The sequence below is a fragment of the Trifolium pratense genome, linkage group LG5, assembly GCF_020283565.1.
Source record: "Trifolium pratense cultivar HEN17-A07 linkage group LG5, ARS_RC_1.1, whole genome shotgun sequence".
In the NCBI taxonomy this organism is placed as follows: Eukaryota; Viridiplantae; Streptophyta; class Magnoliopsida; order Fabales; family Fabaceae; genus Trifolium; species Trifolium pratense.
In genome coordinates, this window is record NC_060063.1 from 21625663 (window position 1) to 21653342 (window position 27680).

Below are 27680 nucleotides of genomic sequence, written 5' to 3' on the forward strand. Positions count from 1 at the left end.
CGAACAGGTAGCGAACTAAGTCAGGGTAGTTCAAACTCGTGGCGAACCAGCAGCGAACAGTCAGCGAACTATTCGCTCAGCGAATCTCCGTTCGCTGTAGCGAACTAGGTCAGGGTATTACAGGTGCATGGCGAACAGGCCGCGAGCTCGTGGCGAACCATTCGCCACTTGTTCGCTGAGCGAAGGCCTGGCGAAGGCTTCCTGTCAGGACAGTTCAAACCTTGCGATTTTCATCTCAAATCACCCAAAAATCCCATTTTCATGTTATAAATCCCAAATGAGTTCATATACAAGTGTAACCAACATGTTTAAGCATAAAAGGACGGTTAGTTTTCCCGATCTACATCGTTATCATCGAAAAAGTAAGGATTTACACCATTTCATCAAAACTCTCAAGAACACTAAGTTCTTGAGTTTAATCCATCAGAAAACTCGTTTTTAGCAAATATTTCCGTTCATTAATCATGTTACAAGCATGTTAAACACAACAAGAACCTTAGGAACGAATTTCATCAAGAAAATCCATTCCTATCTAAAACGAAAATGGGGTGGAGGAAGTTCGGGTGAGGAGAAATCGACATTCTCCCCTTCCTCGGATCACCCACGATTAAGCAAACTACTCTCATACCTGGATTCGAAGAAAATACGAAGATTTGATCTTGATTCTCCTCACTTCCTTTGCCCTAGCTCCACTTGAGCTCTCTTCTCTCTCCAACCTCAAGAACAAGAACATAATGAAATGTTCCCTCTTGGACTTGGCCATATGGCCGCCCCACTCAAGCTTACTCGGCCCATTGGGCCTCAAGCCCATTGGCTTGGCCCAATTCGAGTTAACTCTTACTACTCGCCTAATAACTAAAGTACTCGATAAATAACTCTAGTTATTAACTTAATTAAAATGCCACGTCAATAAAACATTTTAACGCATAAAAACACATAAAATGAAAATTGGGTCGTTACATTTATAGTCATAGGACCTTCTATATCACTCAAAATATCTTTAGATCAGCCGGTAGCATCTTTATCATATCCATTCTACATTTTGCTAATACATAATATATCAATGATGTCTATAAGAAATTAATTTTATACACATGGATACTTTTCTGAAATTCTGGCACACAGTAGACAAGTGTTGTTTACGATGTTCACACACTTGTCGTAACACTTGACTTACAGAAGGTACGATAAAGCAATAAATAACAGTTAAGTAAATAACACAGTAGAGTTGTTAACCCAGTTCAGTGCAACGCCATCTACTCTGGATGATACCAATCCAAGAATAAATCCACTATAATAGCTCTAGTTCAAAGCCCTCAGCAAACACCTTGGTTTACGACATATCACCTAGACATTACCCGTGCTAATTCTACCTAGGAACTTCTAGATATGAGACCCCGTCCCAATTCCCTCTAACAACACAAACATCGTTGTTATCAATACAATGAGAACCAATGGTGGAGACACCCTCCTATGAAAACTAAGATTCACTCTTGCTTAAAAGCTTACGAGCAAATCACACACAACTCAAGAACTAACTTCGTACTTCAAAGCTTAGGAGAAGTTCACAATTACAACTCAATAAACTCAGGTCCTAGGCTTGCATCAATGAGATACAAGAAAGGCTCACAATTAACACTATAAAACCCTAAGACACACGCTTTGTAAGAACTCGGTTTTAGATGCTCAGAACCATATGATTGTCTTCGTATTTATAGCTGTGAAATAGCTTGGGCTCCAAGACAGAATTAGGTCTTCTAGAAGTGCGATTGCAATAGACATATTTTCGTATTGCATAGTTATATTTTTGAATTGCATAAATATATTTTCTAAAGTTATTATTCCTTTAGAAAATAGAACTAATGTTCGGCTGCCTTCAAAAAACTAATAGACCACGTGCTCCTTGTTGTATAAGTCACCACGAAATAATTCTTCAAGCAAATCTTCAAACGATTGAATATAAAATAATAATGCTAGCTGGCGCGCAGTCAGATCACACAGGTGTTGTTCCAATATGTGTGTACATCTGTCTCAACACTTGACTAAAATATTTTTTTGCAAAATGTAGTCAACATACAAAAACCCAATATTTTCTATTTTTTTTTGAAGAAGCTAAATTAGCCCACCCAAATTGGCGCCAGAGAGAATCGAACCTCAGACCTCAAGAGGAGCACACTCCCAGGTCCCAAGCCAATACAAATGCACCAACCCAAGTGGGTTCCCAATATTTTCTAATTATATACACAATCAAATTAATTTTTTACTCTAGTTAGGAGAGGACCTCCTATATCATTCAAAAGATCTTTAGATTAGTTGGTTGCATCTCTAGCTAATACATAACATATCAATGATGTCTATAACACATGCTTACTTTTCTAATTATATAAACAATCAAATTAATTTTTTACTCTCGTTAATGTAAAATTGTAAATGTAATTTTGTCATATACTTCATTCTCCATGTACTTTGAAATTTTGATCCATTTTACCCAACCAAAGATCAAACCATTTATCTACAAATTTATACAAAGGTATAACTTTTATTAAAAGGAGTTGGAAACACATATAATAGTAGTTGATCATTTTGACTCTCTATTGTTGTAGGATTCTCTCTTGCAACTGATGTGATATGCCTTTGCAGCGATCTTGGTGTAGAAGCATATAAGGTAGAAGCTTCTAGAACTTCTCTTCTATAAATTTCTACCTCTAACATTCTTTGTGCACGAAGTGTTGTTAGGTATAAACCAACAATTAAAAAAATTGTAGTCAAAGAAAGCACTCCAGCGGCTGAGAACAACCCTTCTTTCATTGTGTAGCAATCTGTTCTTGGCTTAGACCAATTTTTTAAATGGCCTGATTCCACAATAAGTCCTACCAACAATAAAATCTCCGCAACCGCAAAACAAATCCTACAACATAACAAAAGAAATGTTAAAGTGCATTTACACCGTCCAACACATATCTGTCAAACGAGATGACACCAACACAAAATTTTATTAAGTGAGATGTCAATATGTCAATGTTAGTATAATGTTCAAAGTTTGTTTGTGTCCTTGGTTTTAAGTTAAAAAAAATTATATTTTTATTGACTGTTGAGCTAGTTGCAGAGAGATAAAAATTCGGTTACAAAGAATTACTCACATAATCTCATAATAATATAAATATGTTGTGTTTGAAATTTAGATTTAAAATTGGAAACAATTTAATACCGGTAACTAGAGGTAAAAATACTAAGATATTACTTTAAACCTTTAAAATATAAAATTTACTAAATAAAAAATCTCATGTTATGTACCCAAAAAAATCTCATACTATATTATTTTCAAAACAAGAATTAATAAATATCACCTAAATTAATATTATCTTAATAAAAATTTAAACGAATTATCTTTATTATCAATTGTAAATGAATTATTGAACAAATTTGATTACATGAGTTATAAATGATCTTTGTATTTTAAATGTCAGAAATGTAAAATTTAACCAAAAATTTCATAATTTTATTAAAATATTATTACAAGAGCTTTAAAAAAAAACTTCATGTTAACATTTGTTTTAAGCGCAACACATATGGTGGGCTGAACCTACATAGAGGGTGATTTAGAAATGAATTTTCTTTTGTCACCCTACTCAATTTCTTGCATGCCCTATAAATTTATAAAAATATCCATGTCCGCTACTTAGAAAGTGGAACACCTTACCAACTTTGTTTTTTATAAATAGAAACACATAGGGCGTGAGAAATAAGTATTGTATCAGAAGGCTATCTCATTTAGAAATTGATGTTTTTATTCTTTGCATTAATATGATTTGGAAATCATTGTTTTTAGAAAAGAAAAAATCACTTTATATTATTGGACTAGGATATCATAATTAGAACTAAAATTGATTTTATAAGATCGATTTTATTTAAAAGTGAGTTGAATATAAAATAGTTTATGATTGAATACTGACACGTGAACACTTAATTTCCTAGGTGTTCGTATTTCATATTTTTATCCCCGATTTCTCTTTACTAAAAGAAAAAACCCTCTATTTCTCTGTTTTCTATAAATTGGCCTTTAAACCTTCTACTCTATCTATATAACTATATAAAATTAGTAGACTTTCTCAAAATTTACAAGAAAAAATGTGAACAAGGAATTAAATATTTTGTAATAAATGAAGAACAAATTATGTTTCTTCTTACCAAGTTGTAATGTAGAAAACACCAGGCAATGTTAAGGACTTGGCAAAAGGAGAATCAGGATCCAAGTTAAGCAATGAAGGTGATGATTTATTCACTTCAATCAACATGTAAGCATGCTCCATAACCAAGGCAATTGCTAGTCCAACAATGGCAGAAACAGCACAAAGCAAAGGCACTTTCCCATTCCCATTGTAAACACATTCTGATTTATCTCCCTTTTCTTTTTCATCGATCCATGTCAACTATATATTTAGTATTTTTTTAGAAGAATGCAAACAAGTATTTTAAAGCATTTTTAATGAATTAAATATAATAGTATTCGGATAAAGATTTCCTGCAGTTATTTAGTATAAATTTTAATAAATAAAAAAAATATCGAGAGATATATTTGATGTGAAAAAAAAAACAAAAAATATTCTAAATAATACTATGTAGTATTTTTATCAAAAATTGTGTAGTCAATTTTTAAAAGTTAAGAAAATACTTTTCTCAACACTAAAACTTCATTTTTATTTTCGTGTCTTTAGCATGACCCATATATTTATACTAAACATATTTTTTTTATAATCTAATTCTAACAATATAAACCGCACCAAATTATATTAAACTTCATGAAAATTTATTGCACCTCTCTACCTTTTTACCGTAGCTCAGTAGTATGAGTTAAAAAGTTGAAAGAGTATTTAAAAGTAGGTCCAAAATTTGATTGGTTAACAAATTTATGGACTTGGATTACATGTAACTCAATGTCGCAACAAGTCTGAACTTAATTTAATATGGTGGTATTTAATTATAATTTAGTGAAGCTATGTTGTCAACCGTCCGATCTCAAATTAACAATTAAGATTAATTAATGCGTAAAACTATAGGTAGGTTTTTTTAACTGCAGTGGATCCAGGTCCCAAATTTTCCCTCTCTAACAAATTGAATACTATTAACATTTACTTATAGAAAAAACCTAATACAAAAATTGTACCTTAGAACGTGTAGCTTCTGCTTTGAGACAAAGGATGAAACATAATAAGCCTAATAGAATTGTGATAACAAAAAAAGCTCCTCTTATGCAACTCAAATTTGTTTTACTTGTTCTTGGTTCAAGGTCTGCATGTGTAACTGCCATTTTCTCTCTATGACCCTTCTATTTAGGACTGTTCATTCAAAACCGCGAACCAAACAGAACTGCCAAACCGTACCGGACCGAAGTTCTATTTGTTGGAGCTCACACAAGAGAGTGAGTGTGTGTGTGTGTGTGTGAGAGAGAGACAAAATTCCTAAGACTTAAAAGAAGAAGAGGGAATGGAACTTTAGTTCCAATGGTATAAATAAGAAAATAAAGGAAGTTGCTTAAAGGCCAAGATTCAAACCGTGTGAAATTTTATACTAAGAATACTAAAAGTGCTATTTGTAAGTTTATCTTTGTAAAGTTTGTGATGTTATGACTTATGAGTGATGAAGATAAAGATAGTGCTAATGTTTTTATGACAAAGTAAGTACGTTTACATGTACACTTTCACTCATATAGTTGAGTGTGTCATTCAGTTAATTCTGTTTTTTTTAGTCACTAGTTGTTGGGTTGGGTGGAGTTCACTCCCCAAGTGGGACACACCAATTGTAGAAAGGAAAAAAGAGAGAAAAGGAATAACAAACAAAGAACAAATGTGTGTGTTTTGTTGATTTTGGGCTTTGACCCATAAGCCCATGTCTTGTTCACACGTGAAGACAAGGGGAAGAGAGAAGGGGGTTGATCATTTTCCCAATTTCCATTTTTACCCTTGAATATAAATTTCGGAACGCATTTTTCAAATTTTTTTCTTTGAATAAAAACTTCGGAACGTGTTGTTTTCCGAATTTGAACTAGAGAAACTTCAAAAAAACTTCGGAAAACACATTCCGGAATTTTTTCAAGGGCAAAAACAGAAATTCGAGGGAGAGAAAAGAGATGTTGGTGTGGGGGGAAGAGAAAAATCGAAAAGAGATTCTGGGTGAACACTCTATACACTGCTTATGTGGATAATTTTAATAAGTACATAAATAATGTTTAATATAAAAAATTAATAAACATTATTTATGAATCTATAAAAAATTGTCCACATCAACAGATGTACAAACACATATCTCAATAAGACGTGTACTGAAGAATTCAATTGCAAAAAGCAACACTATAGCAACGAATCAAAGAAAACACGGACTGAATAAAAAAGAAAGAATGTTGCGACGAGAGACAGAGATTTTGAGCTTCTAGGTGATAAAGAGTAGCAGAGAAACAATGTTTTGATCTGTAACTTGAGTTTGTGTTTTTTTATCACTTAGTTAATTTTTACTAGTAATTTAAAATTTTCTCTTAGTTTACCAATTTGTGCGTGAAAGTTGTGTTGTCTAATTGATTTCACTTTGGTGATGGATATTGTGAACACTCTGGTACACATGTGCATATATACAGTACATATTTATATAATATGTGTGCCAAAGAATTCATTTATTATTTCCCAGAAGACTTTTATATACCATTATTTTTTTTGGTAGATATACCATTATTTATTCATAGTGGAAGATTAATTTTTACTATTCATAGTCACAAATTCTCACATCACCATGAATCCTACTTTCTCATTTGCAACCTTATCAAAATTGTACCTATCAAATGTGTGGACGTGTGGTTGATCTAGAATTTGTATTTAACCCCTTTTTTGACCATGTTTTTTTGTTGTGTTATGTGCTTATGTCGACCAAAATGAATAGTATATCGCACCAATTGAAAAGAAACACAACCATCACAAATATTTTCTAAAATTCAGAACTATTAACAATTAGCTTGTGGCCACAAATAAAAGAAAAATATTAAAGTGATCATATCAATGAAATAATAATCACAAATTATTACATTATATACACAATTAAATGATTTTTTTTACTCTATAGTTAGTGTAAAACTATAAATGTAATTTTGTCACACACTCTGGTATCCCTTAAAAATTTGGGCCATTTGGCCAAACCAAAGGATCAAATATTTAAACTATACTCTATAAATTTATACAAAAGTATAGCTTTTATTAAAAGGAGTTGGAAAAACGGATAATAATAATTCATCATTTTGATTCTCTATTGTTGTAGGGTTCTCTCTTGCAACGGTTGCGATATGTCTTTGAGGTGATCTTGGCGGAGAAGTATAGTAGGTAGAAGCTTCTAGAACTTCTCTTCGAACAATTGCTAACTTCTCTGACATTCTTTGTGCACAAAGTGCCGTTAGGTATAAACCAGCCGCTAAGAAGACTGTTGTTAAAGAAAACACTCCGGCAGCCGAGAACAAACCTTCTTTAATTGAATAGCAACCCGTTCTTGGCTTAGACCAATTTTTTAAATGGCCTGATTCTACACTAAGTCCTGCCAATAATAAAACTTCCGCAACTGCAAAACAAATCCTATAACATACAAAAAGTATTAGATTTTATGTAGTATCGATATTTTAAACTGAAAGTGTATCTAATGTCTGACACATCGACACAACACTAATACTTGTTAGTAATAGCTAGGTTCAAATCGTGTTTAATGTTTGTGTCTATCTCTGTGTTGTGCACTAATATATAAAACACAAATGTTAGTATATAAAATGTTCGATTTGTTCTCTACCAACAAAAAAAAAAGTTTAATTTGTCTCGATAAATATTTTTAAAATATCAACTTTTTAATTTTTTTTAATAATATATAACTAAAATTAATGATCAAAATTGTCTATTGTCAAATAGTCTATTGTTAATAATATATAACTAAAAATATTCTTAATGATCAAAATTGTCTATTGTCACTCATTTTTGTTAACAAATTTAGCCAACTCCACACTGTATAAATTGGGACATTTATTTTGGGACGAAAGAAGTATTAAAGTTTTTTGTTTTTTTTACACAAAGGAGTATTAAAGTTAAGACTTCAATTAATGATCTAATGATGGGACCATGCAATCAACACATGTTCTTTCTTCTCTTTGATCAATGATCACCTCTCTTTATCTGAGTTTCAACATATTGGCCCTTATATATATCAATTAAGCACTTAGTAAAAACTTTCTCAAATTTTCACATAAAACATGAACAAGAAAACTTAATTTTTTGTAACAAATAAAGAACAAGGCAACAAAAATATTTAATTAATATATTTATCTTACCAAGTTGAAATGAAGAAAAAACCAGCCAACCATGTTAAGGACTTAGCAGAAGGAGAATCAGGATCCCAATTAATTAAAGAAGGTGATGATTTACTCACTGCTATCAACATGTATGTATGCTCCATAACCAAAGCTATTGCTAATCCAACAAAAGCAGAAGCAGCACATAACAAAGGTACTTTCCCATTTCCATTATAAACACATTCAGATTTTCTTCCCTTTTCTTTTCCATCTCTATTTATCCATGTCACCTATCATATAAATTAAATTAAACTAAACTAAATTAAATTAAACTTGATGAAAATTTTATGCACCTTTTGGTGGTATTATGGTAATTAATTGCCAATTGTTAGTATTTTTATTTTTAAATTTTTATAATTTAACGAATCGAAGCGACAACAGCCAAATACCAGAAGATTGAATTGTGTTAGTTTTCTAATTTGTAAACATAACAAATGAAAAAATTGTCCACGAAAGTGTAGCCCAGCAGCATAAGGATGCTGAAAAAAATACTAAGACATAAGAAGTAGGTTCGGAGTTTGATCTCTGCTAACAATTTTTTGTTTTCTATGATAAATTAATTACTAACATTTGTCTATAAAAAAAATACAATAATAAAATCGTACCTCGGAACGCGTGGCTTCGGCTATGAGACATAAGATGAAACAGAACAAGCCTAATAAAATTGTGACAACCATAAGAAAAGCTCCTGTTTTGCTACTCAAATCAGTTTTACTTCTTTTTGGTTCAAGGTCTGCATGTGTAATTGCCATTTACAATGACCCTTTTGGTTTTTTGGGCTTAGAGAGATAATTCTTAAAGGAAAAAAGAAGAAGAGGGAATGAAATTTTTAGTTATCTAATGGAATGAATATGAACAAAGAAGGAAGAGTAATTCTAGAATTGCTTGGAGCAAAGGTTGCTTAAAGGCCAAAGATTCTAAAATTTTATAGTGAGTAGTACCATAGGTGTTTTTGTTAATTAGCACCATAAGTTTATTTTTGTGAATTGTGATGTTATAAGTGATGAAAACAAAGGTATTGCTAATGTTTTATGACAAAGCAAACACGTGTAAATGATGACACTTTCATTCATAAAAGTTGAGTGTGACTTTCATTTAAATTTCAGTTTTTTATCTACTAATTTACTTATTTGGATTAAGTCCAGTTAGAGTCTACTCAATCAGTAAATTGGAACCATCTGATTAAGATTATATAGTTTAAATTTAAGGTCAGATTTTAATTATTTATAAATATAAATTTCAGATTTTAAATTTAGACCGTTTTATTTTAACTTGACTGTTCATATATATCCGACTACATTACGATCATTATTTTATGACTACATACAACCTCAATCCACAACCGTTGATATTTGACTATATGATCCATGTTCTCGTCAACCATTCATCCTAACATCTTAAACTTTTAGTCAGCGTGGACTCACAAATAATTTTATAAGGCGTGTCTAATTTATTAATTTCAGGAATTAACTTAATCATTTAACCGAGTTACAATTTAAATTTAACGACCGAGCTTTGACTGAATAATGAACAATTATAATGAATTCGACTTGTTGCTTTTTTGGTACATTATTCGAGTTGTTGCTCTAAACATGGATCATATAGTCAAATATTAATGGTTGAATCATGGTGTAATTTATATTTAACGATAAATATTTAAAAGGTCAAACGTCAGACCTCCTTTATCACTTCAATCTCTAACTCGTCCATCCTCAGCTCAGCCATTAGGTCATTCTTATATCTAAAAAAAATTGAATTGTATCCTATAATTATATTCATTTCTAATTCAAGATTTTTGTTTTTGTCTTTATGACTCTCCTGCTAGAAAGGAAATGAGAATACTTGATGAGCAAGACTTTCTAAACAAGGAAGGAGAAATCCAAGGTAAAAGAAAAGGAATAAAAATAGTTAAATATTAGAAATAGAATGAATTCTCTGCTTCATACTTGGGGCAAAGCATTGTATAAGAGATGAACGGTTGTTATTATTCTCTAGAGTTTGAATATTCTTCTCTAAAGCTTCAAAAAGTGTTACCTCAAAAAAAATAAAAGTGTTATTCTGAGGTGAAAAAGTGAAGAAGAATGAGGACAAAAAATAGCCACAATAGACACTATGGCAATGGATTGACAAAAAATTATAATAATTGACAATTTAAAATTTTATATTCATATGATGTGCATGCTAATTGGTAAGGTACTGGACTTATCTAAAATGCCCTTGGTTTTTATATTTCACCTCTTTAATAATTGATATATTTTAAAATATTTTATCTATCTACCTAATTAGCTTTTCTACTTCTTCATGTCTTATTTGAAATAAATTAAAAAATAACTTTTTTTATTTAAGGAAAATTAAAAAATAACTTATCACCCCAAATAATTTAATGAACTAATATAAAACAATATTTTTTTCTTATGTAAATTATGTATCTTTTACGTGGTAAATTATGTATCTTAGACGATAAACCTTTCCTAAAATTTTAACACTGTTATATATTCAAATTAAAAATTGAACTCAATTTTAAGTAAACAAGCTAACCATTTAAGTTCATTTCAAACTTTAGAATTGTTCTAAATTAAGATGTTGGATCCACCTAATCTTGTTCATATGTCATAGATACACTCACTAGTAAAAATCAGAAAATGCAATCTGTGTCATTTCACTTTGTCTAATAAGATATGGTTAGTTATACACTCACTAGTTCAATTTGTACTACTGTACTTAGCTTTTTTCAAAAAATATAGGTAATAATTATCTAACATAAATTATTAAATGGAGTTGTGATGATCATACAAAAACTCTAGAGTTAGCTAACAAATCAAAGAGGTTGGCAACCAATCATTGATGCTCTGCGTGGAAGACTACCCTCCTAGCAAAACCAATTCATTAGTTTTGGATTTATTATTGAATTATTAAGATAAATAAGATATTAAACTCTGTCCTAATTTGATCATTTTACATGGATTAAAATAAGATAAATGAAATAAAGAGAATGACGTTAGTTTATTTTGTGTTTTTCTTTGACACACAGTTTATTTTGTGTTTAATCTTTGATTTATTGAGGAAGAAAGTTCTAATAATTTGGAGTTTGACAGTAAGATAAATAAAGTTTAGTTAAAAATTGTTCTACTTAAAAATTAAACTCTAAATATTATAAAAAAAAAAAATTACTATTCCGCCGCACAGTCTTCATTTTCTTTTTTTCTTCTTTTGGTTTATCAATTAGAGAGGGGTGGTTTATGATCAATTTTGATCTGAAATCACCTCTCTTGATCGTTTTTTATTTCTTTTTATTTAAATAAGTGATATTCACATATTTTTAAGTTTCATTCGAGTTTTCTTAGAGTTTTTTTTTTATTTGGTGTTGTTTTAATCCTGTCTTGTGCGAAGTTTTTGTGTCGTTGGTCCCATCTTAATACGATGTTTGTTTTGATTTCCCGTCTTAGTATGGTGTTTGTTTTTGTTCAAATTTGCAGGTTTGCTTGCTTCGATCCAATTCCAGTACAGATTCAATGACTTTAGCGTCGTTAACGTTGCAAATCCGGATGCATGACTATTCCAGACATTTGAATTTTGTCACATCAACTGTACGTAGGCTTTATCATAGACATTAGAGCATTTTATGCTATTAACTCGGATGCTTGAGCTTGTTTGCAAATTTATCCTTATTAGTTTTTAGCGAAATTGAATATGTAATGATTTCGATCGATTTATTCTTTATAAATTTGAATGAATGAATATTGTTGTTTTTTGAGAAAAAAAATCGAACATTTGAACTCTAAATCTTCCTAAAAATTCGTATTTAGTGAAATTTATTAATCATTTAAGCGCATAAAATGATGATTTTATTTACTACTGATGTATTCAATTATGATAAGTATAAAATAAAAAATAATAACTTGAGAATAATACATAGGATAAAATTGGAAAATAAACGATTGAAATTGTATTGACAACGAAAGCCAAAAGAAAATTTAGACTACTTTTTTGAATGTGACAATTATATATGTCAATTGGGTGGATATTTTTAATGGTTTTTTCTAATATACTCCTTGATAATTTGAGATATATAATCTAACAACTAATGAGAAAAAACTATATCTATATGAAATAAAAGTTGGTTACACGTTTGTTGTAGGTACATGTAAATCTATTTATGTGACTTGTTCATATTAGTTGTTGGATAAATACCCCAAATTAAGAGGTAAAGTAACCTCACCATTTTTATTTTATTAGAGTTGGTGATGACTCTAATTAGGTCTTTCTCTATGTGCATATTTGGGAGTTGGATTTAGAGGAGTCGCATTATATGCGGTCAGTACATGATAATCATTTCATCCAAATTAGACAATTTAATTTTTAAAGCTGAATTTTAATTATTTATATGTAAATTTTGAACTTCAAAATTAGATTGTCTGACAATCCATATATGTCTCCTTCCCTACAATCATTATTTTCTAACTCCAATTCGGTGTTTTAAAAACCGGACCGGACATGCGGTCGAACCAGGAACCGGAGCCTGTCCGGTCTGGTTCATACGTTGGATCGTCCATGTTGTTGGACCGGCGAGAACTGGAAAAAACCGGAAAAACCGGTGACCGGCGATTTTCCCGAACCGCTGGTTTGATTACACGCGTTTTTTTTTCACCAAAAACGACATCATTTTGTAATTTTATTTTTTTTGTCGAGAACTCGTTTTGTTATTATTAATATTTTTTTAAAAAAAATACGGTAGTAACAGTAGCATCGTTCATAAGTCATGAAGCAAAAATTAGAAAGTTGAACCTAGCACAACAGCCACATCGTCTTCGTCATAGCAGATCCATCTTCTCCGCAACTTTACCGTTCGTCATCACAGATCGTTTTATTAGAAGAAATTAATAAAAACAAAGGAGGTGAAGATTAGAACTATAATATAGAGTTAATCCTGTAATTTTAGAGTCAAAATTCTCTATTTCATGATTATGTTATTAAATTTCTCATAAGTTTTAATGATATATGCTTATAGGAATAAAAATAACAGCAACAGATAAGGGAGAAGTGAAAAAGAATTTTTGGAGAAGTAGAAGAAGATGAGGAGGTAGGCGATGGTTTCTCTCCCGACCCTTCTCATTTCTTTTTTACCCCCTGAATTTCCGTTTTTGCCCTTGGGGGTACTTCGGTTTATACAAACCGAATTTTTTTGTCATGCTAAAAAATTTCGGTTTATATAAACCGAAATATTGTGTTCCAAATTTTTTTCCAGCTTTCCTGCATAAATTCTGCATGAGACCATCAACTTCCATAATTTATTTGAAATACTAAACGATGTCCGATTTGAGTAAAAGACCACTCGTTGGAAAGCTTAGGGTGTCAAGAATACAAATATAATTTTTGTTTTGAGAGTTAACTATCCAATTGGTTCAATTTGACGAAATAATGGGTACTGGTACAGAAACAGAGCATAAACGTTTCTCAAACTTGTAGGTAGATTTTCTCATACTATACTTAATGAAATTTAACAATTCCGGTGTCAATCTTGTAGTAAATTTTGTATTCTTTACACTGAATCAAAAATTATTAGCATACGACTTATATTCAGAGAGCTATGATAAATTTACCACATGTATCTCTACAACATTTTGCAGAAACTTTTCTCAAACTTGTAGGTAGATTTTCTCATACTATACTTAATGAAATTTAATAATTCCGGTGTCAATCTTGTAGTAAATTGTGTCTTCTTTACACTGGATTAAAACTCATTAGCATACGACCTATATTCAGAGAGATATGATAAATTTACCACAGGTAGCTCTACACGAATTTTCACATAAAGTTTCCTTCTTTTTGTGGGGTATATGTTATTTCGGTTTATATAAACCGAATTTTTTTTCCATGTTTAAAAACTTCGGTTTATATAAACCGAAGTTTGTTGGCAAAAAATTTTCATACCGCAAGGGGCAAAATGAGATTTTTGGGGGGTAGAAAAGAAATGAGGAGAGTCGGGAGAGAAAAGTTCGAGGTAGGCGGCTGACTACACAATGATAATTAGGATAGTCTCAATTGATAGTCTTATTTAAGAGATGGGTATTGAGTTGTTACTTGTTTAAGCCCATATATTATTTTTTTAAGCAAAACCCATCTATAAAAGATGAGTAATTTATTCAAAAGTAAAAGGACAACCTATTAAGATGAGTAATTTATATAGAAATTTATTTATTTATTTATTATTATTATTATTATTATTATTATTATTATTATTATTATTATTATTATTATTATTATTATTATTATTATTATTATTATTATTATTACTATTAGTCGTACATGACCTTATTTTATAGAATTTATGACATTCTTTTTTATATTTTTTTATAGAATTTATGACATTCTTTTTATATTTTCATATTTTTTATGATTTTTTTAAAGACCACGTTATCTGATTCGATCGGTTTAATAACTATATACTTTTATTATAGAGACCGGTTCATTCCACCGGTTTAATCCGATTTATCATGCGGTTCGACTAATGAACCAGTGACTTAATGCCCTTATCGGTTCAATAACCGGTCCAATTTTTAAAGCACTGCTCCAATCAATATATATGGATTGTGTTGATAGTTGTATATGTGTGTTTGGGCTTAGCTTGTATTGGGCCTAGTTTGTATCAAGCCCATTTGTGTTGCTTGTGTGGCAAGCTATATAAGTCTAGCATTGTAATCACTTTGAAAATCAATGAGTAACAATTGAGTTGGTTACAACAAACCTTTTCAGTTACAACAAGTGGTATCTAGAGCCTTTCAATAGGGCCTAGCTCCAAGAACCGCAGTTTTGGAGCTGTAACCGTTTTTCACCACCGTAACGGTTGTTCTTTTCTCTCTTCTCCGGCGAAAGCATCGTTTTTTCTGCAATTTCTTTCCTTTCTTCAGCTTCTTGATTCAACAATGGCAGAACAATCGCACTATCTGCAGCCTACAGTTCCCAAATTTGATGGATATTACGAGCATTGGTCAATGCTCATGGAGAATTTGCTCCGATCAAAGGAGTTTTGGTCATTAATTGAGAATGGTGTGAGCATAGCACCAGCAAACGCAACAGCAGAACGCGTCTTGCAAATGAAAGCAAACTCAATGATCTCAAGGTAAAGAATTATCTCTTCCAATCCATTGATCGCACAATAATGGAAACCATACTCAATCGAGAAACTGCAAAGGATATTTGGGAAGCTATGAAAAGAAAGTATCAAGGCACAACGAAGGTGAAGAGGGCTCAGTTGCAAGCAATTAGGCGTGAATTTGAACTATTAGAGATGAAAGAAAGTGAATCTGTGGATGAGTACTTTTCAAGAACACTAACAATAGCAAATCGCATGACAGCTAGTGGTGAAACTGTGCAGCAAGTCACCATAGTGGAAAAGATACTGAGATCTTTAGCTCCAAGATTCAACTATGTTGTGTGCTCCATTGAGCAATCTACCAATGTGGCTGAACTATCAGTTGAGGAACTGCAGAGTAGCCTTTTGGTACAAGAACAAAGAATGCGTGGTAAACAAGAAAGTAGTGTTGAACAAGCACTTAAAATTTCCAATGGTGGAAGAGGTGCTGGTAATGGAAGAGGTAGAGGTCGAGGTAGAGGGAGAGGTGGCAGAGGTAGGCAAAATTTGGAGACTGTTGAATGCTTCAAATGTCACAAATTAGGTCACTATCAAAATTCTTGTCCAGATTGGGGAGACAATGTCAACTACACTGAATTCTATGAAGAAAAAGAAACCTTATTAATGGCAAGAACTGATAAAGATCATGAGATTAGAGAAGAAGTTTGGTACTTAGACTCAGGCTGCAGCAACGACATGATTGGCCAAAAAGACTGGTTATATGATTTTGATTCTTCATTCAAAGATTCAGTGAAATTAGGTAATGATACCAAGATGTCTGTCATGGGAAAGGGTAATGTGAAACTTTTCATCAATGGAAAGATTCATGTAATTACCAATGTATACTATCTCCCAGGCCTCACCACAAATTTGCTAAGTGTTGGGCAACTGCAAGAAAAGAAAGTAACTGTTGTGTTCAAAGATAATATGTGCAAGGGATATCATGATGACAATGGTTTGATATTCTCTACTCAAATGACTGCAAATAGAATGTTTTTAATTTCAGCTCCAGTTATAATGCCAATGTGTATGCAATTCTCCAAACAAGAAAGAACTCAGTTGTGGCACAATAGATATGGACATTTGAGTGTGAATGGCCTGAAATTACTAACCAAACTTGATATGGTTAATGGTTTGCCTGTATTAGAAGATATGGAAGGAAGATGCACGGATTGCTTGTCAGGCAAGCAACAAAGAGAAGCAATTCCAAAGCAGGCAAAATGGAGAGCCACTGAAAAACTTCAACTAATACATTCTGATATCTGTGGACCTATAAATCCAAGCTCTAATGGAGGAAAAAGGTACTTTATAACCTTTACAGATGATTATAGTAGAAAGACTTGGGTTTATTTGCTGAAAGAAAAATCAGAAGCTTTTGAAAATTTCAAAAATTTTAAAGCATTAGTTGAAAATGAGAGTGGTAACAAGATACAATGCTTGAGGACTGACAGAGGAGGTGAATATACCTCCAATGCTTTTGATGAATTTTGCACCTCTCAAGGCATTAAAAGACAACTCACTGCAGCCTACACTCCACAACAAAATGGAGTGTCTGAAAGGAAAAATAGAACACTTTTGAACATAGTTAGAAGCATGCTAGCTAGTAGAAATGTACCAAAAAGGTTTTGGCCTGAAGCAGTAAAATGGAGTACACATATTATGAATAGAAGCCCAACTGTGTCAGTCAAGAATATGACTCCTGAAGAATGTTGGAGTGGTATTAAACCATCTGTTGCTCATTTCAGGGTATTTGGATGCATTGCTTTTGCTCATGTACCAGATAGTCAAAGGAAGAAATTGGACAACAAAAGCATCAAATATGTTCATTTAGGCATAAGTGATGAATCAAAGGCCTACAAGCTGTACAATCCAATTGATAAAAAGGTAATAATAAGCAGAGATGTGGTATTTGATGAATCAAAAGCATGGAATTGGGACAATAAGCTGAAAGAAAGTGATGGAAATGAAGTTCTTGTTGACTCTGATGAAATCACAGCTACTATTGATGAACCTGTTGAGCCTCAGGTTACTCATGAACCTCATGATCCTCCCTTGTCCAGCTCAGATATGGACATTGGATATGAGAGTACAGATGCAGAAGATGAAAGTTCAGATGAAAATGGTAATCAACTGGAGCCTAGAATAAGGAGACTTCCAGGTCACTTCAAAGACTTTGTGATGGGTGCAGAAATTGACAATGAGCAAGAATTGCAGAATTTGGCTGTCTATAGCAGTAGTGAAGATCCATGCACTTATGATGAGGCTTGCAAGCATCAAGTTTGGAAAGATGCTATGGATGCTGAGATAAAAGCTATAGAAGACAATAACACTTGGGAATTGTCAGTCTTACCTGAAGGGATGAAAGCAATTGGAGTGAAATGGATTTATAAAACAAAGTATAATGAAATGGGTCAAATTGACAAACACAAGGCAAGATTAGTAGCTAAAGGCTACACTCAGAAGTATGGTATAGACTATAGTGAGGTCTTTGCACCTGTTGCCAGATGGGAAACCATTAGAACAGTGCTAGCTTTGGCTGCAAGCAAGGGATGGTGTGTCTATCAGCTAGATGTAAAGAGTGCATTCTTACATGGTGAGTTGACTGAAGACATCTATGTAGAACAGCCAGCAGGTTATCTAAAGGGTGACAGTAAGCAGGTGTATAAGTTGAGAAAAGCTTTGTATGGACTTAAACAAGCCCCTAGAGCCTGGTATAGCAAGATTGAAGCTCATTTTTTAAGTGAAAAATTTGAAAAATGTCCTGTTGAACACACTTTGTTTGTCAAGAAGGTAGATAACAATGATGGTATCCTCATTGTTAGTATATATGTAGATGATCTAATTGTCACTGGTAACAATCTAGTTCACATCAATACCTTCAAGCAATCAATGATGAATAGATTTGCAATGTCAGATTTGGGAAAAATGAAGTACTTTTTAGGGGTGGAGGTTTGTCAAACTGGTGATGGAATTTTCATCCATCAGATGAAATATGCTTCTGAGATACTAAGCAAATTTGGCATGGAGAACTGTAATGCAGTAAGTAGTCCAATTGTGCCTGGCTGCAAGTTGATGAAAAATGAAACAGGAAAAGCAAGTGATGAGAAAAGATACAAGCAGATAGTTGGTAGCCTGATGTATTTGTTAGCAACAAGACCTGATTTGGCATTCTCAGTGTGTCTTGTAGCTAGATTTATGGATAGACCAACAGAGATTCATGAAGCTGCATTGAAAAGAATCTTGAGATATGTTAAAGGGACAGCTGGTTATGGAGTGTTGTACAAGAAAACTAGTGATGAGCTGCAGTTAAGTGCTTGGACTGACTCAGACTATGCTGGAGATCTAGATGATAGAAAGAGTACATCTGGATATTTGTTTATGCTTGGAAGTGGTGCCATTTCTTGGTCTTCAAGAAAGCAGCCTATAGTAACTCTGTCTACTACTGAAGCAGAATTTGTTGCAGCAGCCTCCTGCTCATGCCAGTGTGTTTGGCTTGGAAATGTGTTGAAGCATCTAAGGATAAGTCAGAAGAATGCAACCATCATCAACTGTGATAACAGTTCTTCAATCAAGCTTTCAAAAAACCCTATTCTACATGGCAGATGTAAACATATTGATGTCAGATTTCACTTCCTTAGAGACCTTGCAAAGGATGGCATCATTGAGCTGGTTCACTGCAGAACTCAAGACCAGCTAGCTGACATTATGACAAAGCCATTGAAGCTTGATACATTCTGTGATCTTAGAAGCAAAATGGGAATGGCAGATTTTGTATGCTTAGCATGATGTATAATAGTTTGTGTATAAACTGATTTTTAGTGTTTGTGTTTGTAGAAATCAGTTTAAGGGAGGGTATGTTGATAGTTGTATATGTGTGTTTGGGCTTAGCTTGTATTGGGCCTAGTTTGTATCAAGCCCATTTGTGTTGCTTGTGTGGCAAGCTATATAAGTCTAGCATTGTAATCACTTTGAAAATCAATGAGTAACAATTGAGTTGGTTACAACAAACCTTTTCAGTTACAACAGATTGAAGTATCCCTTTGTTCTCTTTCTACGTGTGAATCCATTTAATTGTTAAAAAAATTCTCTAGTAATAAAAATATGGTTTTTTATAATCTACTCATTCATAATTCGAACGTATTTACCCTTCAATATAAAATAAAAGCTACATATAATGATAGATATAACCACAAGTGTTTGAGTAGGTGTTTACTTGAGTTAAGAACACATTTTATACTTGTACATCCTTGATAGATTTCCAAGTTTTCACAAAACTTTATAATTTTTATTTGTTATTTATAATGTAGTAAACAATTTTTTTTTTTAAATGTATTTAATTTGGTGACGATAATATTTTTTTTGTTTGACAAAATTTGGTAAAGATAAATAAATGCCAAAATACGTCAATCATATGTCTTGTAGTAATGTATTATTTTCTAAGTGGTCTATTTCGTTTGTCCTTTGGTCCTAAATCTTTGGTATATGTATGATTTTTCTCCAACATCATATAACCAATTGAGGTTGAGTTTTGGATTGGTTAGTTTCTCATAGAGTTGTAAATTAAAGTTCAATTCGTAGTTAAAAGAAATACTTACTACTAGAATGTAATTAAAAAAAATAATACTCACATAATCACACACAATTGTCTTAAAAAAAAAATACTCACAGATATTCGCAAATAAAATCCTCTACGAACTTAGGATAAATAGTTTCTCAGATACATGTAAGTAAAATAAACGAATATTTCAACCGTCCATTTTTACATGAGTAATTAACAAGACAGCATATAATAATTCATATTTTACAAGTAACAAACTTCTAACAAGTGATTCCTTTTGCACCCCATTAACTTCTTTGCTATCCAACACATATTCTCTTTGCTTGTGATGCATGAAAAGTGTCTATGAAACCATCTTAAAAAGCCTAACACCTTTGTTCTTTCTTAATCATATTTAATTGGTTCTATTCTTCATTTATATGTTCCAAAACCAAAATCATGGCTTCAGAGAAAGCCTCTTCTTCTAACCAAGGAATCTCTTCAGAAGAAATTTCTGACACAAATGTCACAAATAAATCCAATGTGGGGAAAGAACTAGCAAAGAGAGCTATATTGAGATCTCATCTAAGAAAAAATGGAAGAAGAAAATTTGCAAGTAATAACAATGTCAAATTATTGCCTAGTAGGTTAAGTAAAGCTTCTTTGGGAGATCAAGATTCTTCAGAATGAGCTCATATAGGTATGGCAATGTCCAAAATGTATAATTCTATATTGTAATAAGGCGCCGAAAATGCTTGTGTATTATATAACTCGTAACATGTAATAATGTGTATATAATTCTATATCGGTTATTTTAAATTTAGCAGTGAAACTCACACACTTCGTCTATGTATGTATAGGCATATAGCAGTAATCAGTATTCATTTGCAACAAATCGAGTAATATTTAGTCCCACCCAAGGATCGATATGTATATATGTACACATCAAATTTTGTAAAATAGCTTAGAATATAGTATTATGATATAATTGATCAATTATTGGATGAAGAAAATGAATTATTACTAGTATCTATGAGGGTCTATTTTGGAGGTCAGAGTTAATTTCAAAGAAAAATTATAGAAATTATCACTGGAATCCCAGTTATTGTATTTCCTTTCTTAAAATACTTTTAACAACTACTCTATAAGTGGTCTAGATAATTCAATTTTGTACAAAAGCTCCAAAAAGAGCTCATGTTATAACTTATTCAAATAGCTTTTTTTTTTTTGGCTTTCACCGCCAGTTTAATCTTGTTCGGGGGTCAGTTCTAGTATCAAGTGGTTTCAGCACCCTCCCGATCGCACTTGTGTCAACTAATGTAATTGTAAAAACTTTCAGAAGCAAGTTTTCATCAAAACAGAATATTAACTTACCTAGAATAACTTCACATCTGAGCTTCTAGGAATATGTTTTTCTATAAGTTCGTCTAAATAAACTTATCCAAACAAGACTTCTGAATGACCACAAAATTAATATAAATAGGATTGAAATATTTTCACAAGAGTGTTAGACAATTTGTGTATCACTGAATTGGAGAAAACAAATGGATGTAAAAAAATAAACATTACAATAAAAATGCATTTATGAAACCCCTGAAAAAATGCATTTACTTTGTACACCTAGTTACTTCTACCGACTTACTGCATATACCCTAATGCATCTTCATTTATATTATCATCTGCCATTATTGAGCAATCAGATTCATCATGTCCATATTGTCCACATAATGGTGCTGAGAACTGCCTACATTTTCTACTGAGATCAACTCCGTCTCTTGCCCTTCTATCCTTTAACTTGCCTAAAGCCATAGAATCATGAGTATTTGCAATTGTAAAACCATGAATAATTTCGTCAGTATCTTCTACCTCTGGCGGTATCAATGAATCTGATGCATAATTAAATGTAATGTCATTTACCCCGTGTGATGATCGGGGAAGAGTTTTGATACGTGATAGCACCATGGAAACTTGGTCACAAGCAACATCAAGGCGTTCATCAGTTTCAACGGATTCCATTAGAAGTGTTGAAACCAATGATTCCAAAAATTGTATCCTTTCAGGCTGATCCCTGCTAGTTGTACCCTGAAAATGGTTAAGAGAAGACGAACCAATGCTTCGCCAACGGACTGGTAAATATTGATCCGGGATGTGAAAACAGTTATTAGTTGACATGACTCGTAGAACATGTTTACATAAGATGCCTGAAAACTCAAACAGATGGCAGGTGCAGCTGATGTGCTCTTGACAAGGAAGCCAAAGCACTTTGCAACCTCCATCAGTCTGAGAGTGGTGTCTGACCTGGAAAACACCTTCATCAACCAGAAATGATGCATATTGTGGTGCCGAAACTAGCTCTTCTTGAAGTTTGCTCAAGGCATAAGGAGTAAGTATAGTGGCAGCATGGGATTCTATAGGTGAACCTGTTTTGAGGCACACTTTCTGCATTTTCCTTTGCATCTTTTGCTTTGGTCCGGCTCGGTCATTAAAATCAACAATATCAGCCACCTGAAATAAACGACAGTTAAAATATCGAAATAGCATACCCATAAACAGAACTAAATGAAAGATATTATATATCACAGACTTGCTCTAAAAAGCGTTCTGGTTGAGATTGTGCACTCAAGAACCGTTGAATGAAAACATTAATGGACTCGGTCTGACATGTACTGGTTAATCCTGCAAAGAAGTATCGTCTCAAGAATGGTAAAGCCCAAAATGTCCTTAATGAGTATAGGCTAATAATATGTTTATTTGCATGGAGTCCATATTTATTGACCATTAGCCTCCAGCCTTCTTCGAAATCATCCACCATTTCCAAATTGTAGAGCCGATGGAACTCAGCTTTCCACAAGTCATATTGTGATCCAAGAAGTATAGAAAACCAGTCAGAGAACTTGGAAAGAATATGCCATATACAAAACGCGTGTTTACTTTCAGGCATTTCAACAGCAATAGCGTCTTTCAGCCACGTGTTGTGATCCGTCAGTATTGTTTGTGGAGCTTTTCCTTTCATGAAGCCCAAGAAAGCCTGCATAATGTCAATAAGATGAAATGTCAAATCAATCAGACCTCGTAAACATAAACATCATATGAAGAAAAATTTTCTCAACAAGAATAATGCTAGCAACACACTCCAACACACTCTTTAACAAACACACTCCAACACACTCTCTTTTATTGGTTGAAATTCACATGGGTCCCATAAAAAAATGTGGACCCATATAACTTTTATGGGACCCATATAAATTTTAACCAATAGAAGAGAGTGTGTTAGAGTGTGTTTGTTAAAGAGTGTGTTGCTAGCACTCCTCTTCTGTACAAATACTGGTGCAAAAACATCAGTCTACTGATTTCATATTAAGAAAAAAAATTAGACACATATTTTTGCTTCCTAGGGAATGCTTAGATTCAATAGACAAGAGATTATTCTTTCAGTCAGATTCACGATCCCATGCTCCGATTACTCAAGTCCTTTCCTCACGAACCAAGACATTTTTAAGAAATCACACGTTTAAGGAGCAAAGGATCACATTTTTCAAATAAACAAAGAATACAGAAATTTTTGTGGTTTTGGTATTTAGGGTTTTACTGATGTTAAGGAATTATTAAACATAGAAACTTTTAATAGTAAAATACACGCATTAATTACTTAGACAATCCTAGTATAGCATTAAATACTTTTTTCTTAAAACCCAAATATTTATTAGGCAAAATTGCACCTGTGCTTCTTTAGGTTATTTTATTGTAGCAGATTAGTCCTTAATTTTTTTTTCCAGAGTTGATCCTTAACTCTCATAATGTGCACGCCATTGGCCTGTTTTACCTCTTCTGTTTCAAAAACATCTATGTGACAGTTACAAGTCTGATGTGGATTAAACGGCGTCGACATGGCTTCCCCATTTCACCTTCTCCAAAAAAAATGAAACCCTAGAAATCAAACGGAAGATGAAAAGCTACAATAGTTTGTCTAGAAAGCTATAATTGAATCCCTAGAAATATGGCGCCATTCGTCCTGGAAACCACAACCCATCACAGCTTGTGTGATCAATTTCATCAAAAGCTGTATTATCGAGTGTAAAATTGTGACCAACTGTCTCAATACAAGTCTAAAACCAGCAAAAGTCCATTATTTAAGATCAAAACTTTGCTGTTCCTAAAGTTATAAAAGTCCTTTTGAATTAAAGTTGCAAAAAAAATTTTGGCAAACAGATAACTAATTAGCAAAGGCTTGCAATGCCTGAAAGGGAACCATGGCCTGCAAACACAAAAAATTGACGAGTGAATTGAGTGAGAGTGGGAACGAAGGGGGATAGATGATGCAGTGAAGTGTACTTTATAGTCTTCCATGTAGTCACATCAAAGGAGAAGAACCCTTTTGGGAGCCTGGTGTGGTGACAGGGGAAGAAAGAAGATAATATGTGGAAAAACCAAAAATAAGGAAGGTGAAATGAGGATGCAACGTCGACGCCGTTTAATCAATATCAGACCCGTAACAGCTAGATAGGCATTTTTTTAACGAGAATTGTAGAAAAGGTAAACGGCATATACGTTATGATCTGATACAATAAAATAACTTAAGGACCACATGAACAATTTCTCCTAATTATCTATATGTTATTATTGAAAAAGGAAACTAAATGAAAAGAACAATACCATCATATTTTATCGAAGAAAACTATCAATAGCTAGTACTATGGCAGGTTTGGCATAACAATTCAAAGCCTACACCAAATAGCAAGCAAACAAGAAGTAAAGATGGTCAAGTTGAAGTTGCAACATCATACAGTTATTATCATACCTTTAAGGCCCATGAAAAAGACAGCATATTTTCATCACGTAGAAGTGCACAACTAAAGCAACATAACATTCCATTATTGTCCACTCCAAGCCAAATTCCCAACAGCATATCATAAGCTTCTACTCGGTACGTTGTATCAAAAACCACAGCATCACCAAATACCTCGTATGATTGAATTGATGAGCCGTAGGACCATGCGATGTACTCAAGCCTGTTATTACTATCTATCTTGAATTCATACTTGAAGTTGTGGTTTTCATCCTTTAATCTCTTACACATAGCAATCAGATCAATAGCATCATTATCTTTATCCACATTTCTGAAAGATTGCAACAAGTTTCTCACATCTATCTCTGTAAAAGGAAGACAACCAAGTTTGATGCCTTTCTCTAGCTCCATTAATCTTAGCATTTGCCTGACTGACATTCCAGCTTTAGCAAATATGCATATGCGGCTCTTATCATCAGGAGATATCGGACAGTGTGATGGAAGAAGATGCACCTCATTGGATTTTAACAACTCGTGATTGTGGATATTTCTAAAACCAGTAACACGCCATTCAGGAACATCAAAATCTACCCTTTTCACTATCCGCATGTATGCTTGGCAACCACAGCGAGATGATTTACGGTTCCTTTGCGCCTTCCCCCCTCCCCCATCTTCAGAAGGTTTATTCTGGGGAAATCCGCCGCGATGGCAAGTAAAATCCCTCCTTGTAACTCCTCGGCCAACCCCATCTTTCCCTCGGGTGCGGTGTCGTCTAATAGAAAAGCCAAATTGTTTAGCAAAACTGCAATAAAACTCATAAGCAGCTTCTTGAGAGACAAATCTCTGACCAATAAAAGGAACAAGGTTAACAGAAGTTTGTCTTGACAAGATTGTTTCCTCTGGTGTTTCCTCAACAGTGCCAATGTCATCCTGAGACAAATCTGTGCCATTTTCAGATGATTCTAGCACAAGACTGGCTCCTTCTGACATTCTGTTGTCCGTATTAACAGAAAAGTTGGATTACAGATATTTAAACCTGAAAGAAGAGCAATGAGAAATATATCAGCTAAAAAGTGATATCCGACTGAAACATGAATTAACAGGCTTATAGAAGCACTTTCAATGCACAAGTATGCAAAATAAAGAACAGAGAATATAATACTCAGAACTACACTTTCTTTCTTTCGTATGCACGAAATAAAGTATCAGATTACTTGATGACCAAAGAGACAAAGCAAGTCTAGAATGGGATAGCTAACAGATATATTTTAACACACAACACATTAAGTAGTTAGTTAGGATTGACTAGCAAGACTGAGATAGCTAAGGTGGTTGGCTATGAAGTATACAAATCAATGCTTTAAAACTATTTATACAAAACCGAATGGTTCAACCGGTTGAACCATGAACCGGAAAAATCTAATATTCGGTTATTTAAGCTTTTCGACCACAGTTTCATCCCGGTTTAAAGAAATTGAACCATGACCTAATAAAGGCCTTTTGCAGAGAAATTCAGACCCTTGAAGTTCTGCAAGTTTATATCTGTGATTGAGCTTTTCTTTTAATGACTATTAGGTTTTTATATCAGGTCAAACTCATCCTTACAAAATCAGCTCAGAAGGTGAGAAGAGTTCTCTTTGTACACTTTTTTCAATCCATATCTTAATTCAATATAGGTCTTGCCAATAACTAATGAGATACCAAGAACCCATCGAGATGTAATTCATCCCTAGAATTGGAAAGCAAGTATTAGAATTTTGGGTCGGGCCTAACTCAGTCTTCTACACCCACTTATAAAATGACCCGAGTGGCCCCATAGAGATAGTTTGATAGCAAGTGGCCCAACGAATTTTGGATAGACCGTAATACTATATTGGAATTTTGATTCGAGCTTAACTCAACATTACAAAACTGGCTTATAAGATGCAGACTACCCCCACTTATAAACATAGTGTCAAGCCGGGGAGGCCGAGGACTCTTAATGGTCAACAACAGCAAGCAACATCTTATAGAGATAAGAAGCACCCTCCTCCCCAAACTACCCCTCCTTCCCATCTATGAAAAATATAAATTTTCAACCTATGCAACAATAACACATCTATCTAAATTTGAAAAGAAACAACCAATACATTGGGCTCAAGTATTTACTGAGCCCCCTAGGATAAATCGTTCCGAAGAACCCGAGTTCGATTCCGGAAACAATTTTTTGCTAGACTTTACTTATCTCATGACAAAACTCAGAATTTGTTACTTAAATATTTAAAAAAAAAATGCAATTTATACTTAAATACTTCATCATATTATAATAGGTTAAGTTAAAATTGATAAAATTAATAAAGTGAGAAATGGGGGCAAAAAAACTCAATTATAAAGCACAAACCTTGTCATATATCCAATTTGATTCAGTTGAAGTGAGTGTTACTCGAGATCTGCTACGACGCAATTTTGTTCTGCAGCGGTGGCTATGGCGGCCGTAAATCGTTTTCCGGGAAGTTGAGTAGTTCACTGCTGCGTGTGACTCCAGCTTGATGATGTAGATGCTGACTGTGACTGAGTTGCTTTTCTTTTTTTGTTTATTTTTTCTTTTTGAGAAAAAACAAATTAATTTTTAAAATGTTTTTTTTTTATTTTTGTTAATGATGGGCCTCTTCAAAAGTAAGTTTATTGGGCTTTGGATTAGATACATAAAGTTGGGAGGTTCTTTTTCTGACAACTTCTTATTACACCCCCTCCCCAAAATATAGGAAGTTTATCAAAACCATGTAGTTTATGTTAGAAGTCCCACATTGGCTAGAGATATGGTAAAGATAGCCTTTATAAGTGTAGTCTCAACTCTCAAGCTAACTTTTGTGGTTGA

General features: G+C 33.1%; 3 protein-coding genes across 3 annotated transcripts; all 3 read right to left on the reverse strand.

Moving 5' to 3' along the window:
* Positions 1-2417: 2417 nt before the first annotated feature.
* On the reverse strand, positions 2418-6018 carry LOC123885490 (protein MODIFYING WALL LIGNIN-1-like). Its single transcript, XM_045934774.1, has 3 exons — positions 5165-6018; positions 4189-4430; positions 2418-2908 (listed from the first exon to the last, which is right to left on the reverse strand). The coding sequence occupies exons 1-3, from the start codon at positions 5306-5308 to the stop codon at positions 2521-2523; spliced, it is 774 nt and encodes a 257-aa protein (XP_045790730.1). The 5' UTR covers positions 5309-6018; the 3' UTR covers positions 2418-2520.
* Positions 6019-7175: 1157 nt separating this feature from the next.
* Positions 7176-9361, reverse strand: LOC123884654. Its single transcript, XM_045933801.1, has 3 exons — positions 8974-9361; positions 8348-8598; positions 7176-7607 (listed from the first exon to the last, which is right to left on the reverse strand). The coding sequence occupies exons 1-3, from the start codon at positions 9118-9120 to the stop codon at positions 7217-7219; spliced, it is 789 nt and encodes a 262-aa protein (XP_045789757.1). The 5' UTR covers positions 9121-9361; the 3' UTR covers positions 7176-7216.
* Positions 9362-21489: 12128 nt separating this feature from the next.
* Positions 21490-27421, reverse strand: LOC123885114 (protein FAR1-RELATED SEQUENCE 11-like). The gene is made up of 4 exons (XM_045934367.1): positions 27204-27421; positions 24836-25859; positions 22622-23065; positions 21490-22542 (listed from the first exon to the last, which is right to left on the reverse strand). Exons 2-4 carry the CDS (start codon positions 25811-25813, stop codon positions 21676-21678), a joined length of 2289 nt encoding a protein of 762 aa, XP_045790323.1. The 5' UTR covers positions 25814-25859; positions 27204-27421; the 3' UTR covers positions 21490-21675.
* Positions 27422-27680: the final 259 nt, after the last annotated feature.

Excerpts from the sequence above, each read along its gene's own strand:
- LOC123885490 (XM_045934774.1), bottom strand. The coding sequence starts at position 5,308 with ATGGCAGTTACACATGCAGACCTTGAACCAAGAACAAGTAAAACAAAT. Across the intron at positions 4,431-5,164 it reads CAGAAGCTACACGTTCTAAG|TTGACATGGATCGATGAAAA; the intron begins GTACAATTTTTG and ends CTAAATATATAG. Across the intron at positions 2,909-4,188 it reads GTTTTCTACATTACAACTTG|GATTTGTTTTGCGGTTGCGG; the intron begins GTAAGAAGAAAC and ends GTTATGTTGTAG.
- LOC123885114 (XM_045934367.1), bottom strand. The coding sequence starts at position 25,813 with ATGTCAGAAGGAGCCAGTCTTGTGCTAGAATCATCTGAAAATGGCACA. Across the intron at positions 23,066-24,835 it reads CTTTTTCATGGGCCTTAAAG|GCTTTCTTGGGCTTCATGAA; the intron begins GTATGATAATAA and ends GACATTATGCAG. Across the intron at positions 22,543-22,621 it reads CAGAACGCTTTTTAGAGCAA|GTGGCTGATATTGTTGATTT; the intron begins GTCTGTGATATA and ends CGTTTATTTCAG.
- LOC123884654 (XM_045933801.1), bottom strand. The coding sequence starts at position 9,120 with ATGGCAATTACACATGCAGACCTTGAACCAAAAAGAAGTAAAACTGAT. Across the intron at positions 8,599-8,973 it reads CCGAAGCCACGCGTTCCGAG|GTGACATGGATAAATAGAGA; the intron begins GTACGATTTTAT and ends TTTATATGATAG. Across the intron at positions 7,608-8,347 it reads TTTTTCTTCATTTCAACTTG|GATTTGTTTTGCAGTTGCGG; the intron begins GTAAGATAAATA and ends TGTATGTTATAG.